Here is a 16,659-nt window from a genome sequence, read left to right on the forward strand (position 1 = left end):
TGCCCAAAGCATTACAAATTGGAAGCATTAAGGTACCAGAAAAGTGGCAGAGAAGCAGAATAAGAGTCACTTTCCTCATTTCTCCAACACTGCCTGGCAAAGAGCCTAAAAGCAGGGCTGGATGTGGAGCCTGGGCATCATGTACCAAGGTCCACATTCCCTCTGTAGGACCAGGTATGTGGGAGGCACAGCCCTTCTCTGCCCTTTCTGTGGCCAGCATGGGCTCCATCATTGCCAGGCAGCAGCCTGGTAGCTGATCTTGGAGGGAGGAGTGTTTGGCTTTGTTTCCTCTCAGCTCCTTTTTGGCAGTAGGAACATGGAGCAGAAGCTGTGCTCAGTCTCTGCCATGATCACAGTGTGCAGGAATAGAGGGAGAGTGAGCAGGGCACCTGAGCTCCCTTCCCTGCTTGCACTGAGCCTCTAAACCCCCAGCACCCAAAACACCTAGAGATGTTTGTTTGTGTCAACACAAAATGAAGTGTAGCAAAGTCAGGTCAGGAAGCTCACAGTCTGTGAAAATATCCTTATAAACTAAATAAATGCTGCAACATGCTGATGCTGCTTCCAGGAAGCCTTGTAGGTATCACTGAAAGCTTTATTTCACTTGGATCACAGTGGATTGTGTGCTTTAAAGCACTTCTCTTTCAAAAACCACAGAGGAGCTGCTTCAATTTTTTGCCCATTTGGGGAAATGGTCTCTGTCGCCAGCACGGAGCCACTGTACATATAAGGCAGAGCTCTATTGTTTCTGCCTTCTCCTCAGAGCTGCAATCACTAAAAAGCTGACATCTTTATGGGATAATGTGGTACCCAGTGGTGCCTTTGTAGACTTCTTGTAATAAAATTTAAAAATCAGCCTTTTTTTTTAAGGGTTTTTTTCCAGATAGGCATGTCAGAGTCTGATTTTAAAGAGGAAGTGGCTGAGCGCAGGCATGGGAAGGGTTTGTCTCTTGATTTGCTCAGCAGTTGTGGTGAGGAGAGTGGTTTGAAGTACTTGGTGTCAGGCAGGATCTGTCCCTTGGCTGAAGATAAACACAGTCAAGTGTTGACCTTAAGCAATAATCTGAGATACTGAGGAATTTTAGGTGTATTTGCCTTCGGTTTTGAAGTGGAGAAACTGAGGGAAATGGGAGTGATCTCCAGTTTACTGAAATCTCTCAGATTTCACTGCAACTTTCAGATTATGTTTTCAATATCCAAGATGTTTTGGAGACCAGAATAGCTTCACATTTGCATAAAGCCTTAAAATAGAATATCACCATGATAATTTTCTAGTTTGTAAATATAACTGTGGGGAGATACTGAGGTTTCATGTTAGAGGTTTCATTTTCTCTTTTCTCATACCACATTACCTGAGTGCTGAATTTCTGCACAAAGCACAGAGTCTGTCCCCCTCCTTACCTACAGGAGACACACTTAGCATGGCTTGGGAAGCTGAACCATGAGCAAAGTCTGACAGAATGTAGGTGCAGAAATCCTGCTAATTGGGACCTGGGATTAGCTGATATTCCTTGTGCTCAGCAGTGCTCTCGGGTGGGAACTGCAGCTCCAGCCATGCTTTGGGACACAAGCCCCTGCACTGGGAGCTTAGACATCCTTACAATGAGGGGTGTAGGAAGTTGTTTTGGGCTCTGGAGACATCTCAGGTGGGTGTTTCAGCAGTCAGGTTACAGGGAAGGCAGATGCAGTCACTGACACCCCCCAGACTAACCTGGAGGAACTCCAGCTCAGGGCTCTGCTGTTGCCACATCCCCCTGAGGTTTGGTCAGCAAAGTCTGTCAGCAGTGAACTTCAGCCTAACCCAGGTTGTGGGTGTTTCCCTTCTGCAGACTGTGTAGCTACTTAACAGGCCTAATTTTCCAGGAGATGCAAACTCATCTGCTCTGTGATTGTGGGACTTGGATCCCTTCCCTCTGTCTATATCAAGGCACTCCATGAGTGCACCAGCACTGTAGGAAATGCAGTGCCATGCAAAGGTGCTGCAAGGTGGAGAGGACTGGCAGGGCTTGTATTATTAACATTGCACTGAATGGTCCCAGAGGCTTTGCTTTTCCCATTCTCTGCTGTGAATTTGTAGAGATACAGCAGCAGCAACAAGGTGAAATACGCAGGTGAGATGTGCCAGGCCCAGTCCTGAGCATGGTGCAGGCCTGGCCTGTGCAATTCTTGTTGGAGAGTTTGACACTGCAGAAGATTTTCCCTGAGTGGTGGTGAGTTTTTTGTATGTTGAGTAGGCAGCTGCTTCTTTTTTGCTCCACAAATAGAACTGGCTAAATTTCTGTGTCTTTGCTCGTGATGTGTGTCAGATTTCTCATCAATTCAAATGCTGGGTAATGTGATTTAATGTTATTTCTCTTGGTTATGCAGACCCCAGTCTCCTTCCTGAACTGCTTCCTTCCTAAAGGATGATGCAGTGTGTGAACTCAGGGAGTCCCTCAGGAGAGCAATTTGCATTTCTGGAAGAGTAAGCCTTGTTTACAACCTGCCATCCCTGCCTCTCCATGCAGAGCAGCTGTTTCCCTTTTGGAATCATGACTAATTTAAGAGGGTCGATTTCTACTCAATAGAGAGTTAATGACTCCAGCAGGAGTATCTGGGGAACTTCATAAATCTCCATATGTACCCTATACATCCCCTGTGCTTGGTGATAAGAGATCAAAGAGCAGATCATAAGCCACTTTTAGTGCAAGGCAAGGAAATCCAACTGAACTTAAATTTCCTTTTAGCAGCGCTCTTACGTGGCAATTTGAGTGAGTTTTGTAACAATACAACTCTTTTGGGAGGTGATTGCTGAAGAGAGGGAAAAGGAGTGTGAAGGGGAGGTTTAAGAATATCTTCTGAATTGAACAACTGCAGTTTGAATCACCAGTGCAATAGAACTGGTGCTCTAAGCTAATTCAAAGCAATTATTTCATGCTGTACAGTTGGAAAGCTTCTTTATAGTCATTCTTTTTCTGTCAAAACATTGGAATAAATCTTTTCACCTGCGTGAGAAGGCCTCAGAATTTAGCTAATTTCGTTTGTAAGCTGTTCAGTTTCAGTGAATCATAGAATACCAGGTTGGAAGGGAATTGAAGGATTGTCTGGCCCAGTGTTCCTTGGCAAAAGCACAGTCTAGACAAGATGGCCCCAAACCCTTTTCAGCTGAATTGTGCCCCATGTTGGGGATTCCACCATTTCCCTGGGGAGATGATTCCAATGGCTCATTGTTCTCACTGTGAAGAGTTGTCCCCTGGTGTCCATTTGGGATCTCCCCAGGGGTGACTTGTTCCCATTACCCTTTGTCTTTTCCCTGTGACTCCCTGTGAGTCTCCATGCTCCCTGTATGACCCTGCAAACCCTGGGACACAGGGACAGGTACCCTAAGCCTTCATTCTCCAGACTGACCTAACCCAGATCTCTCAGCCTTTCCTCACAGGACAGCTTCCCTGTGTTGGATCCTCTCTGTGGCCTTTCTGGTCTGTCCAGGTGTTCTTTTTATATAGTGGGGACCACTGGACACAATATTCCAGCTGTGCCCTGACCAATGCTGAGAGGAGGGGGACAATGGCTTCATCTCTGCTGGGAAAGCCCTTGTTGCTGCAGCTCAGCATCACCCTGGTCACTCACACTAATTCACCTCCCTGAGAGACAAAGCTGTGTGTTTTACCCATAAAGTTGATCTTGAAGGCTAAGAATTTGTCCTGGTAACTTTTTCAACCCTGACTGTCCCTTCTGTGTTGGCTGTGTTTGTAAATTCTTTCTCAGAGAGAGAGGAGTAGAACCGTGCCCAGTATTCCAAGTATGAGCTAAGCAATCTATTACCCAGGCCTGAAATTTCCATTATTTATATTCAAGAAATAATTTCCATTATTTATATTCAATACCCAGATTTATACATGGCAGAGTTTAATTGCTTATGTAGTACAACTAAACAGACCTCCAGAAATCATTTAAACATTGTGGGCCAGTGCTCCAAATACATCTTTTCTTGTTACCTCCTCCATCAAACCCACATAACCCTCCATCCACAGAGATTATCCTTCTTTTATAATGAATTAGATTTGCTGAGTGTTTGCAGGGATTCACAGTTCAGTCATCCAGAGAGTTTGGTTATTTAGTATTCATGACATGAGAATGGCAGTGCAAGGAGAGAAACTTTTGGGTCTGAGGCACAGTTATTCCCCAGGGCCTTGGAGCAGTGTGCTGAGAGGGGCTGCTGTGCTGTTCTTCTTAATTAATTTAATCCATCTCTGTTGTTAAAACTTCAACAGGACTGGGTTGTTTGGGGATATCTTTTGTTAATGTGAGTTCCTGAATTCTGGCAGAATTGTGTGCAGTGAGACTGCTCTAGATAACAATTCCTGAGATGTGGTGAGGAAGATTTTCCATCCTCTGTCAGTGGTTTGCTCATTTGTATATTATATTCAGCCAAAGGATTTCAGGGACCCACAGAGTCTCAGATTTTTCCTCCACCTCTTCAAATATTAAAAGAAAGGATTTTTCTTTCTGTTGCTTTCCCTGCTGTTATTTTGCACCCCCCATTCTGCTTTTCTTTTTCTTTCGGGAAAGCAAATTCCAAATCCTTTCTGTTCTTGCCAGTTCAGAGAGACCCAACTGGCTATTGTAAAATAGTGAAGAGTGGAGCTTGATTTGGAGGCGCTGTAAATCCAAGCCTGGAGCCTTGGCCCTGTTTTGGAGTCTGTGGCAGGATGCCCCCTATCAATAATGACCCTGCCCACGCTGCCAGTGCTGCTCTTGGTGCCCAGGTCACAGGAGGGAGGGCCAGAGCCTGGAGCTGAAAATCTGGGAGCAATAGAAAGCATTCCTGAAACTGGGGAAGTGTTTCTGAGTCTGCCTTTATCATTAAGGGATTTTAAAGGGATTGGGTAGTTGAGGGGAGGGGGCAATTTTTTTTTTTTTTTTGTGTTTGCAGTTTATTCTGATCGTGGATTTGCCAAAGCCAGATCTGTTTTGGCAGGCAGTGGCCTGGCAGTGATGCATCTCACATGCTGTCTGAGTTTGAAAGAAAAGAGGGGGTGCAGAATGGGAGAAAAGAATGAAGAAACAAAGTGACACCAAAGTTTTGACTGGAAACTCTGCCGTTCTGGACAAGAGCAACTGCTGGGGAGTTGAACTGTTCCACTTAGTGTGGACCAGCTGAATAACAGCCAAAGTTTTTTTCTGCCCTTTTCAGTTATTCATATCACTCCCACCGTAACAGCCCTGAGGAGCTGCATTTTTTGTCTGTGTAAACCCAGAAGACAGTGTGTCTATTGACCCTTCTGCTGTTTCTGGAATGTGTCTCAGAAAATTGTTCTCAGCAAAATATCCTCATTCTTTTCTGTATTGGAGACCAAAATGGCAGAAAATATACTTGGTTTTTAAAAATTTCTCCTTTACTTCATCACAAGTTGCATTTCCTATCAAAGGAGGCCTGGGGGAGAAGGTAAATGGAACAATATAAATGAAAGTATTTAATTCTATAAGAGCCTTCCTGTAAAGTGTAGCAGTTTGCAAAAGTTTTTTTACACTTTCAGTGTTAACAGTGCCCATCATAAAGTGTCCATATTGCCTTTCTCTGTTCAATTTTCCTGTTCAAAGGCATAAAGTATTAGGACTGATTTAATTCACACCAATATACAAAGCTTTACTAGTGCTGCATGTTTGCAAGGATTATGGATAAATTCCCTCATCTGTCATTCTTTGATCTCATTCTGCTGTGCACTGATTGCTGAAGTTGCATCTTATTGATGAAGTTATTGGTTTCAAGCAGGTGATAAGAAGACTCACACTAAATATATCTCTCGAACATGAGTTATTTCAAAGGTTTGCAGGGTTAAGTTCCTTCTAATTTTTTATTTTAAAAGGGAAAGAAATGCCCCCATAAATACTTAAGTCAGATTTCAGTGCATCAGTGTCCTACCCTGGCATCTCCTTTCTGGCATCTCTGAGCTCCTGGTAGAGTCATTTATCTGAACTAACTCATTGTTATTTTGGGAGTCTGGTTTCTGCAACTCAGTTTTTAAGAAGCAAATCTGCAGGAAATGGAGTTAAAATCATCTTGAGAGAACAATGTTTGTGCTCTTCCCACTACCTTAAGATACAGATGCCAGTGTGTGGTGACAGCTCATATGGCCTTTGAATTTAGTGTTTTTCTCCAAGGTGGGTGTGCTGCTGAGGCCTGATTTTTTTAAAGAATATTTTTAAAATACTGAAGACAGCCACGGAAACCAGCACTTTGCAAGTTAATACTGCTTGCAGTTAGCTACTGTGCTGCATTCTTACCCATCAAGCAGCAAGGCTGTCTAAAGAAAGGGAACAGGATTGGGTTTGATTCTATTTAATGGCAGGCATCTCTGCATAGATTCTGAGAGAGAAGCTCACCTGTAATAAAACTCGCCTGCTGCAGGTGAGTGTTACCTGTTTCAGTCTGTCAGAGCTGCTCTCCTTTCCCTGGAGTGTTCTCTCAGGGCTGCAGCAACACTCCCTGCTGTGGCTGCTCAGCTCTGGCTGCAGGTGCAGGAAAACCCAAAGTTTACCTGTCTGCTCCCTGCAAGGCTGCAGGTGCTGTTGTGCATTTTGGGAGAACTTTTCTGGATAAGACCAGCACTGACATTTGTGACCTTTTGGTTTTGGTGCTGCCACACGAGCTCAGACAGGAGCTGCCTTAACAAACCCAGACTTTAGGGGAGGAACAATGCCTGTATGCACTGTGCAGCTTTATTTTGGGGCAAAAAACTGTTACAAATCTATGTTTGGGTAGGAGATGTGTGAAATCTGTGCATCTTTTGCAGTGCCAGACATTTGGAAGCAGAGCACTGCTGTTCTCTCCACAAGCCCCTCAGGTGTACATACCCCTTTTGCTTTTCTGCAGTGCTGAAAGGTGACCTCATTCTCTTTTCCTTTGAAGAAGGGGAGTTTTTGCTGCATTCAGAGCCCCTGGCTCTGACATCCCTTACAACTGAGCAATCTGTCAGCCTGGAGAGGTGGATTGTGTTTCACATATGGGGCTGGAAACTGAGCTCTTGTTCACTCATGCCTGCCCAGTTAAAGGAGAGAATGTGATGACTGAAAGCTGCATCCCAGTATTGTTCTGTATCTGAAGTCATTGTCTGGTTTTCCAGACCCCAATTATTCCAAAGCCTTTCCTCCTGGAAATACTGTTCAGAGCAAATCTTTTAGCATTAGCTCTAAGAAGCCCCTAAAAAAACTTTCTCTGAAGCTGTTTGCATGCACAAGTGAGCAGCAAAGAAGCAAAACTTCATTTTCTGTAAAGGCCAGCTATAAATTACTCCTGAAATAGCTCCTGTGACTCTCTGTAGTTCTGGGCTACTGCATCCATTACTCTGAATGTGAAACTTAACATCATTGACTTGTTTTTATCTTTCTGTGCTTCAACAGAGTGCAGGAGTCTCACTAGAAGGTACAATTCTGTTAATGCTGGAAGTGATGATGTTAGAGGAAGTGACATACTGAAATGAAGTAATAAAAAATTCAAGATTTTAAAGAAATCTATTTATTTTCAGATCCAAATACCTCATTGGAAAGATATTTAAACAGTTTGAAGCTTGCCAAATGCATTAAATGGCCAAGAGAAACAAAGCATCACTAGGGCTCTCATACAAAAAGTTCTGGTTTTGGAATGCACCCAATTTTATTTACTCATCTGCTGCCCCCTCTTATTTGGGGCCAGTTAAAATAATTTTGGAAACTGAGTGTCTACTCTTGTATACATTTAGCTCAGAGTTACTTTTTCATATCCAGCCAATGAGTTTGAAAATGAACTCTGATGGCTTTAATGCTTGCTGGGTCTGCCTGGAAATGTGTAATAATGGATTTCTTGTTTTTCTGCTTCAACAATAGAGTCAAGGGACAAATTCCTGAGCTGCATTATTTCAAATTATTTTTAAAAAAAGAAAGGGAGAGACAGCTGTATGAGTGGGAGTGGGGCTGGTGTAAAGTCAGCTCAGACAATGGGTTCCTCTTAGGTAGATGAGGAGAATGGGCCTCACAAATGGATATTGATCTGCAGCAGCTGGGATGTGAGGAAGGGGTTGGGAGATGAGTGTGAACCACTCTTACAGCTGCTGCCTTTCCATGGCTGACTTTGTTTTCCTGGTAAATTTGTATTTGTGGCACAAGGATATATTGTTTTCCACTTGTATTTAATGTAGTTGCATGTGAGCATGTGGATGGTAAAGTTTAATAAACTTTATAGCACTTGGGCAGGGAAATGATTGATGTGGCTTTGTGGAATTTGATTGCAGGATGTGAATTTTCTGGAATTAGGCTCTCATCCTTTGGACAGTTAAAACTCCTGGGAACAGGCAAAGTTCAATATATGTCTTTTATTGGATTCACTTATTTGGTTATAGTCACATTCTTCTCCATTTGATGCTGCTGTTTCATCTCCTGTGATGCACTTAGTGCCCAGTATCTCCTCATCCTGCTTGAATTATTTCTGGAGAAAGAATGTGAAGGGGATCTGAGAAATTCCTACAACTGACTGCAGAAGCAATATCTGAATTGATGTGAAATAAATTATTAGGTGAGATGTACAAACCTGACAAATGTGGAGGAAGGCTACTTCTTTACAAACTGAGATTTGAAACCTCCTGGCAGAATTTGTTGATTACAAAAACGTTCCATGATTTGGTATTCCATGGATTTCTTGTCAGGAAACTATTGTCTGCTTGGAACAGTTCAAAGAACAACCCTGTTCTGAGCTGGTTTTAATGGGAGCCCACTTAAAATATGCTAAAATTCTTTGTTGTGTTGTGTCCCCTGAAACGTGGTTTTTATAGCAGCGTTTCTCTGCCTTGTCTGAAGGAATTACTCAGAAATTCAGCAGCAGAGCTCCAGCAGGGAAGGGGAGCTTCAGTGTGGGGAAGGCAAAGGGAATTTTGGAAGAGAAGAGAAGGAAGAGCTGCTGTGTGAAGGCCAAAGGCAGGGAAGGAAAAGGCATCTAAAGCAAACAGATGGGAGAGGCAGTAAGGGAAGAATATTGGGCAGTGAAACAGATAACAGAAGGCCTTGGGAACAGAACTGTAAGGGAAGGAATGTGAAAACATGGAAGGGTCATTTGGGGACAGATTATTCTAGGGAAAGCAGTGAGATTAATTGCCCAGTGCTCTGCTATGTTGGGTAGCAAAGCAAATCATCTGTGTGGGTAAAAATAGGAAGGGAGGCATCTCAGCTGCTGCTCAGGCTCCTCTTTCCTTGTGTGCTTCATGCCAGGGCTGTGTGAGGAGTGGAGAAAGGGCTCTGCAGGGCACACAGTTAAGAGGTTTTGTCATGGTTATGTTGGCTAAAATGAGACAAAACTCTTGGGTTTTTTCTCACTTCCCTTTCCCCAGAAAACCCTGCTGACCAACAGGGAAGCAGCTTATTAGAGGAAAGCATCAGGTGCCACCCAGCAGGGCACAGGGGGAACAAGAAGTGAGTCCATCAATGTGCTGGGAAGGTGCCTGTCCCATGGGCACGTGGAGGAACCAACTTCTGTTTGGTGTTTGATGTGCAGTTCAAGCAGAGGTTGTTCATGGGATGCAAATGGTTCATGTAACTCCACAGCACATTGTAACCCCAGAAAGGAGCAGCAGCACTGCCCACACTGCAGCTTGAATGTTTCACACAAGAGGAGTCAACCAAAAGCTGCTGTTCAGAGTCTCATAATGCTGCTGGATTACAAGATAAGGAGTACCACAATGCAATTGCTTTCCATGTAGCCTAAATTATAAATTTCTTTTGGTATTTCCTCAGGCAAGACAGCAAGCCCAGCTAAGACATCAGATGGCAGAAGACAGCAAAGCTGAATATTCTTCCACCCTACAGAAGTTCAACAGTGAGCAGCATGAGCATTATTACACACACATACCAAACATCTTCCAGGTAAGGAAGGACCCTGGCAGGGATCTAGATTCGCCCATAATGCTGTGACAAGAGTATATTGCTCGTCACCTCAATTCTATGAGCCTGACTTTTAATTTTTGTGTGATTTTTTTTGGTCATTTAGCAAATTTTACATGCAATCTGCCACTCTAAGAGATGGTAGGATAAATTGTCCCCTTTTCTCAAATTAGATATAAAGGGATCAATAGCAGATAAGGAAGGTGACGTTGAAGTGTCGTGACAGATGAGGACAGCCTTTGGAATCCTGACAATCTGGCTCTGTTCAGCTCCTGTGTCTGTGCAGCTGGGGATGAGGGAGAGCATCACTGGCATTGTTGGGGCAGGAGGCAGCTGGGCATTGTTGCATCTGTGAAGTCCAGCAGCCCTTTAAAACCTGTGCTCAAACCAGGCTGCACAGATAGTTAAATGTGAACCACAAGAATTCTGCAGCAGTGAGTCCAAAGGGTTTTAAGGAAGCCACTGATTGTATCTTAGGGTGCCTAAGGACAGGCTGCAGAGGAAGAATAAAAAATCCATCAGATTCATTCTGAGTGAAGTTCTGAGTTTGTGCTTGAATGAGTGAATTGAGGTTAATGTAGTAGAACAGAACTTCTAAATGACTGTTCCCTTGTAATGGGTCATGAGCATCAGAAGTGGAAAATGCAACCTTTTCAAGGGAGGACATGTCACATGCTTGTCACCAGATGAGCAGGAGCTGATATTTGTGTGGCAAACACGCACTTCTCACCCACTGCTGAAACTTGTGGGCTAAATGGCCACCTCCCCTTTTGCCTCATGGTATTTCAAACCAATGCCTTGAGATAAGCTGTTCCTGGAATCCAGCAAAGGCTGGAGCTGAGGAGGAGCACTCTGATCTCAAGTCCTGCAGATGTGCCCTCTTCCCTGCAGTGCACAGTGAGCTCCAGGGCTTGCTTTATATGTTGAAATAAGTTATTTTGTAAAGAATTGGTGTTGCTTGTGGGTCAGTCAAGGCAAAGGGGATTTTTGGCTGCTCCTGCAGCCCAGTGAAACAGGCTGCTCCTGTTCATGCCCTTCTGTATCCTGCTAATGGAATTATGCCACGTTCAGTTTCCCTCCCTGGTAAAGGAGAGGCCCCTGGAAGAGATGCTGGAGATCCTGAACTGAATCCACTGAGCAGTCAGGAGCTGTGCTGTGAACAACACAGGATGTTTTTATTGTGCATTAATACATCAATACATGATGTACTGTGAACAAAACATGATGTACAGCACTCCCTAAACACCAGAAATTGCCTTCTATGGAAAAGAAGGGGAGACATCAAGATCTTTGTTTGGTTGGATTCTGCAGTGGAATGAAAATGAGATTTTCCTGAACATGCACAGAAAATGAAAGAATTTGTTGCAGAAAGCCTTAGGAACCATCCTTACAAAAGTCTAAAGCTGGAGTTTGTCAAATCAGCATTTTTTAACATAAAAAGTTAATTGAAAAATTTTCAGTAATAGTAAAAGAGATTACTTTAAGAATGACATTTTGATGTGTGAGGGAACAGTACCACTTAGTGCCTTCCTGAGAGCAGCTGTCCTAGTTTGTTCTTAAAAATATATTTAATCCTTAAGTTTTAAAGTAGTCGATGTAAGCTGGAGAGGAAAATTGGGTGAAACTGTGAAGTTAATCTTGATGTTTGACCTGAATTAAATGTAATATTTTAGAAAATACAAGAGATGGAGGAAAGAAGAATCGTGAGGATAGGGGAATCCATGAAAACCTTTGCAGAAGTCGACCGCCAAGTGATCCCCATCATTGGCAAGTGTCTGGATGAGATAACAAAGGCTGCAGAATCAGTGGATCACAAGAATGTAAGTGTTGCATTGGTGGTTTTCATGTTTAATATTGGTCTCAGATTCATGGAGACTGAAATCCTGGGCCCAGGCTCAGCACGAGAGCTTTGCAGTCACGGAATTAAACCAAAGAACAGCTTCTTGTCCCAAGCTTCTTTGTCTGAGGCAGGATGTGCCCAGATTATTCCCCAAATCTACTTAACATCCAGGAATGCCTTTCCTGCAATACTTTTTAATTTTTTTTGGTTTTTTATTAAGGAATATGCTCTCAGTTTATTAGGATAATTACTTTTTTGAAATATTGCATTTTAAAAGCAGGCATCAACATGTGTTGTTGGACATAATGTCAGATACTTAATCACCAATTCTTATAAAGGTGGTTTCTATGTCTCTTAAACAGAAAACTTTCAGAAATGCCCTAATTCCAGTTAGCTTTGTAATAATGAAAGTATTTGAAGTATTGGCTACAGGAACTATCACAAAATCTTTCTGTAAAATATTTCTTTGCAGGTTTGAGGTTTGCTGGCAATCTACAAATGAGCAAATCTTGATGTCTGACCATAATTTTCCTTCACAGGATGCAAAGAAACCTCTCTGATGGAAAAGATTAAAGATTTCAGTTGAGCTTCCTGATGTACAGTGACCACAAGGCCAAATGTGTTTTCTGTTTTGTTTGCAGAGTAATCTGCTCCCTTCCTACATGAAGCCTCTGTTCTTCCAGCCTTTCACATTAGTGCTTCAAATGCTGACAGCAAGTGTCTTGCTGCCTGTTTGAATTTCCCATACATGTTTTTCACTGGAATCTTTTCTGAGCTGTTCAGTGCCTGCAGCCATGAACTGGCAGCATAACCCTGAGGGTGAAGTTTTGAAATTAATCCTCTGCTCTCTGTTCAGCAATTGATCTCACAGAGAGCAGCATAGGAGACTCAGGGATCTGAAAACTACTCTGAGTGGGAAAAGGGGCAATTGGGGCAGCAATTCCTATATTAGAACAACATATCCTGCTTGAGGTCCAGCTTTTGGTGCTGCATGGTGAAATCATGCTGGGGAGATTGATATCTCAGCCTACACTCTGCCCAAGTCTTCTTAGCAAAACACACATAAAATGAAGCTGGGTGTTGGAATCAGGGTGAATTTTATATTCTCTTGCTCACAAATAAGTCCATGATGGCTCATACACAAGTGTGACATGGGAAAATGATGACTTTGAGCATTGATAACTGAATTTACCAGGATCTCCTGTAAACACTGTGCTGACAAAAATGTATTTTACCACAATAGTTCTATCTGAGCAGCTGCAGAGGGTTTAGTGTGTCCTATCTGGAAACAGTTATGTTCATAAAGAGTTATTTCTCCTTAAATATCATCTAAGATTTTTTCATCTCTGGAGCAGTCATTTCTAACTGTGTTGATTATAATGAAAATGCTGGATTGGGTATTAAACGTGCAACTGTGTAAATAGGATTGCTTTATGCCCTCACTGCACTGCATAGAATTCCTGTTAATGCCAACAGAAAGAGCCTGGACTTAGCAGGGAATACTGCTTTGCTGTTACTGTGTTTTTAAGTCAGTTTTAAATATTTTTTTCCATTTCCCCTTTCTAACCACTTGAACAACACAAAGGTCGTGTGGCAAGTGTGAGCTGTGGTGGCTGCCAGGTGAACCTGTGCAGAACCTGATTCAGAGGGCTCTAGCAGCAGATAAAATGAATTTGTTATGGGCTTGGAGTTCCTGTTATGACATTATCTCTGTGATATATGGAGCATGCTGGTTATTTTTAGCTCCATTGTAGTGGAATAATGTTTTGAATAAATGGAAGGAACACTGTAAAATTCAGAATGGAAAAAGGGAAATGCTTCACACACAGGATAAAATACCAGGGGAATATTTAATATAACATCTCTGAGAATCAGAGAATGGTTTAAGTGGGAAAAGCCCAACAAGTTCCATCCCCTTCCACACCTTCCACTATTCCAGGCTGCTCCAAGCCCTGTCCAGCCTGGCCTGGAACACTTCCCAGGATGGGGCATCCACAGACTCCAGGCTCTTGTAGTCTCTCCATCTTTCCTGTAGACTCCCCTTAGGTACTGCAAGGCAGCAGCTGAGTCACCCCAAAGCCTCCTCTTTTCCAGGCTGAACAATCCCAATTCTCTCAGCTTTTCCCATTATTTTCCCCTCTTCTCTAATCCTTCTTCATCTCACTTTCATGTCTATCATTAAAAATATCTTGAAGTTTGGATCTCGGGAAGTTTTCATGTCAAACAAGGAAGGGATAATGGAAAGTGTTGTTCTACCTCCCTGAAACTCATGCTGGAATTTCATGGTGCCACCTGATAGATTGTGAGGATCTTAAATCCATGTGGATCTTCACAATCCCATGAAGACTTTTGCAAAGCTTTTCCTGTATCTGTGTTTTGCTCAATGGAGCCTGGCCTCTGCATATGTTTATATCCCAGCAGATTTCTCCTGAACAGCATTTTACCTAGAGCCATTCACAGAACCTGTGAAATGCCTTCAAAGCAACAAGTTCTTTTTATGTAATAGGGCAGTGATGCTCTTCTCTAGAGAATAATATGGTATTTGTGTGCCAAGGCACAGCATCTCTAGAGATCTTGGAATACAGCTGTTAGAGTATTACATAATCTCTCTTCTCAAGAAAACAAGTAGATAAGAAGTCTATTAGGATATTTTTTCCTGAGTCCATTAGATTTAAATGCATTTGGCAAGCTGAGGTCTGAATTTGATCTTATGTATAATTAATTTTGTTTGTAGACTTGAGTAGGAAGAATGCTATGGATTAGTTTGGCTTTGATTTGTTTGGGTTTTTTTTCTTTTCCCTCTGTCCAAAACAAAAGAGCAAAGCCATTGTACACAATCTACAGCCAGTTTGTGGCTGACTTAGATCCCTCCTAGCAGTGCCAAAAGGGAATTTGGCTTCAGTTGCTCCCATGCCAGGGCACAGGGCTGCTGGTGTGACCTTGGACTGCTCAGATGTTGGGTAAAGCTCATGAAACGTTTACAGCCATTTGCTGTCACTAAATTCACAACCAATTTGTTGACTTGTGGCAGAGTGATCACACAAGAGCTCTGCTTTATAGGAGTCTTTATTGGGATTTTCTTCTGATTTGCTAACAGCTGTATTCCCAGCAAATCTGTACATTAAATCTTTGTTGTGAGTTACTTACTGAAGTGTGATTTGCTTTTCTAGTCAGTAAAGTTCATGAGCTTTTCCCCCTTTTCAGCAGAGGGTGGAGAGGCTTGCATTGATTCTGGGCTCTGGAAGGGGATTCAATCCCAGGAATGAGCCTGGTCACTCCCAGGGCTGGTCCCACACACACAAACCTTCTTGTTCTGCCTTAGAGTGCCACCAATCTGATGCCAAGCCCCCCCTGAGATGTTCACACCTGTCTGTCTGTCCCATTCCAGGATTCCCAGATGGTAATAGAAGCCTTCAAATCAGGGTTTGAGCCTCCAGGAGACGTCGACTTTGAGGATTTCACACAGCCCATGAAGAGAACAGTGTCTGAATCCAGCCTTTCCAACTCCAGAGGGGATGGGAAGTCAGAACCCAAGTTTGGCAGCAAATCCAAGGGCAAGTTATGGCCATTCATCAAGAAAAATAAGGTACTGATTTGCAAGTTTGAGCTTGGTGCTAGTATGTGTTCTGTCAATAACCTGTGTCTTGTCTAGTGATCTTGGCAAGTGTAGTTTTTTTAAACAGAATTTTAGATTCAGAAAGTTAATAACTGGTGTCTTAATATGGTGTTTTGTTGTAGTCTTTGGTTACTTAAATTTCTTTATAACTTTGATTATTTTTTTCTTGTATAATTTTGTTAATTATGTTGCAGTTTTAAAATTAATTTAACTTAAGTTGTCACGTCTCTGCCATGGTCCATTTCTGTTCCTAACTCAGAGAAGGAGTTGTAAACCACTTACCTAGTGCCATGTGTGCCAACTAACCTTGTTTCCTGTGGGAAGCTTCAGTGTGGCATTACTGTTTTGACACTCCTCAAACTCTCCTTGGCTTTCCATTTGCGTGGTCTTTCCAGTCTGTGCACTGGGGTCAGCAGGTGGGTGGCTGGGAGCAGGGAATTGCTGGGATTCACTCTGAAGCACAACTAATGGAGCAGAACTAACTGGACAGTTGACTGTTTAAAAGACCATATTAACTTATGTACCCATTAAACCTTTTTCATCCCACTGTCATACTTTACACCATAATGCATGGCAGCATTTATCTGGGGTTACCAGGACGTGTCAGGGGGACTGGACTCAATCAGGTTTCAGTAACACTGATGGAAGCCCAGAATAGCTTTGTATTTTTTGACCTCACTCTTGTTCTGACCCTTTACCAAACCACTTAAATTTGAGTTTTAAAGGGGTTCTCAAGTTTCCTGTAGTGCTGGTGTGGGAGAGGACTCGCTGTCTGGTGCTTACATCAGTGTAGCCAGAATAAAAACACAACCAGGACTGACTCCTGAGCAAATTCGTAGAGTGATCTGTACAAGTGAAGTGTGATGCACGTTCTGAGGTATGATTTGGAAGCAGGAAGGAATGTGGTTTGTTGTTTTCCAGATAATAGAAACGCTACTGGGCACTAAGGTACCTTCCTTATCTGATCCATTTAAATTCAGGTATTTGAAAGCTCTATCCATATGCATTATTGCAGCTGTCCACAGAGCAGAACAGGGCAATTTATGGGGATAGTGCTGCATGGAAGAGTCTGCATGAGCTTCCTTCAAAATACTTTTGTGTTACTCTTCTGTTGCATCACTTACTAATACTTTCATTTATCACAACTCTTCATTTAACACGACTCTTAATTACTGCTTCCTCCCCTCTTTTAAACCATGGCCTTTAATATTTAATTATTTAATTGGTTTTTTCTCTGGATTTCAAATATTGGTTTTGATGCTTATTTTCGTTTTGTGTTTTATCTTTTTATTTTGGTTTTTATTCTGTCACTTCT

At 42.6% G+C, this 16,659-nt stretch overlaps 1 protein-coding gene across 19 annotated transcripts in view; it reads left to right on the forward strand.

Annotated features, from left to right (window-relative positions):
* Positions 1-16,659, forward strand: part of FNBP1 (formin binding protein 1) — a 92,924-nt gene that overhangs the window by 52,608 nt on the left and 23,657 nt on the right. For 17 of the 19 annotated variants that reach the window (XM_054284036.1, XM_054284032.1, XM_054284035.1 and 14 more), the window contains exons 7-9: positions 9,742-9,870; positions 11,562-11,708; positions 15,117-15,314. In XM_054284036.1, the coding sequence (XP_054140011.1) occupies positions 9,742-9,870; positions 11,562-11,708; positions 15,117-15,314 (474 nt within the window). Of the gene's footprint in view, positions 1-9,741; positions 9,871-11,561; positions 11,709-15,116; positions 15,315-16,265; positions 16,293-16,659 lie in introns of all 19 variants that reach the window. The other 2 variants (XM_054284034.1, XM_054284038.1) reach the window with 1 other exon arrangement.

Source organism: Melozone crissalis, unplaced genomic scaffold (genome assembly GCF_028551555.1).
Source record: "Melozone crissalis strain CALT ecotype California unplaced genomic scaffold, PUWL_Pcris_2 ptg000041l_1, whole genome shotgun sequence".
Lineage (NCBI taxonomy): Eukaryota > Metazoa > Chordata > Aves > Passeriformes > Passerellidae > Melozone > Melozone crissalis.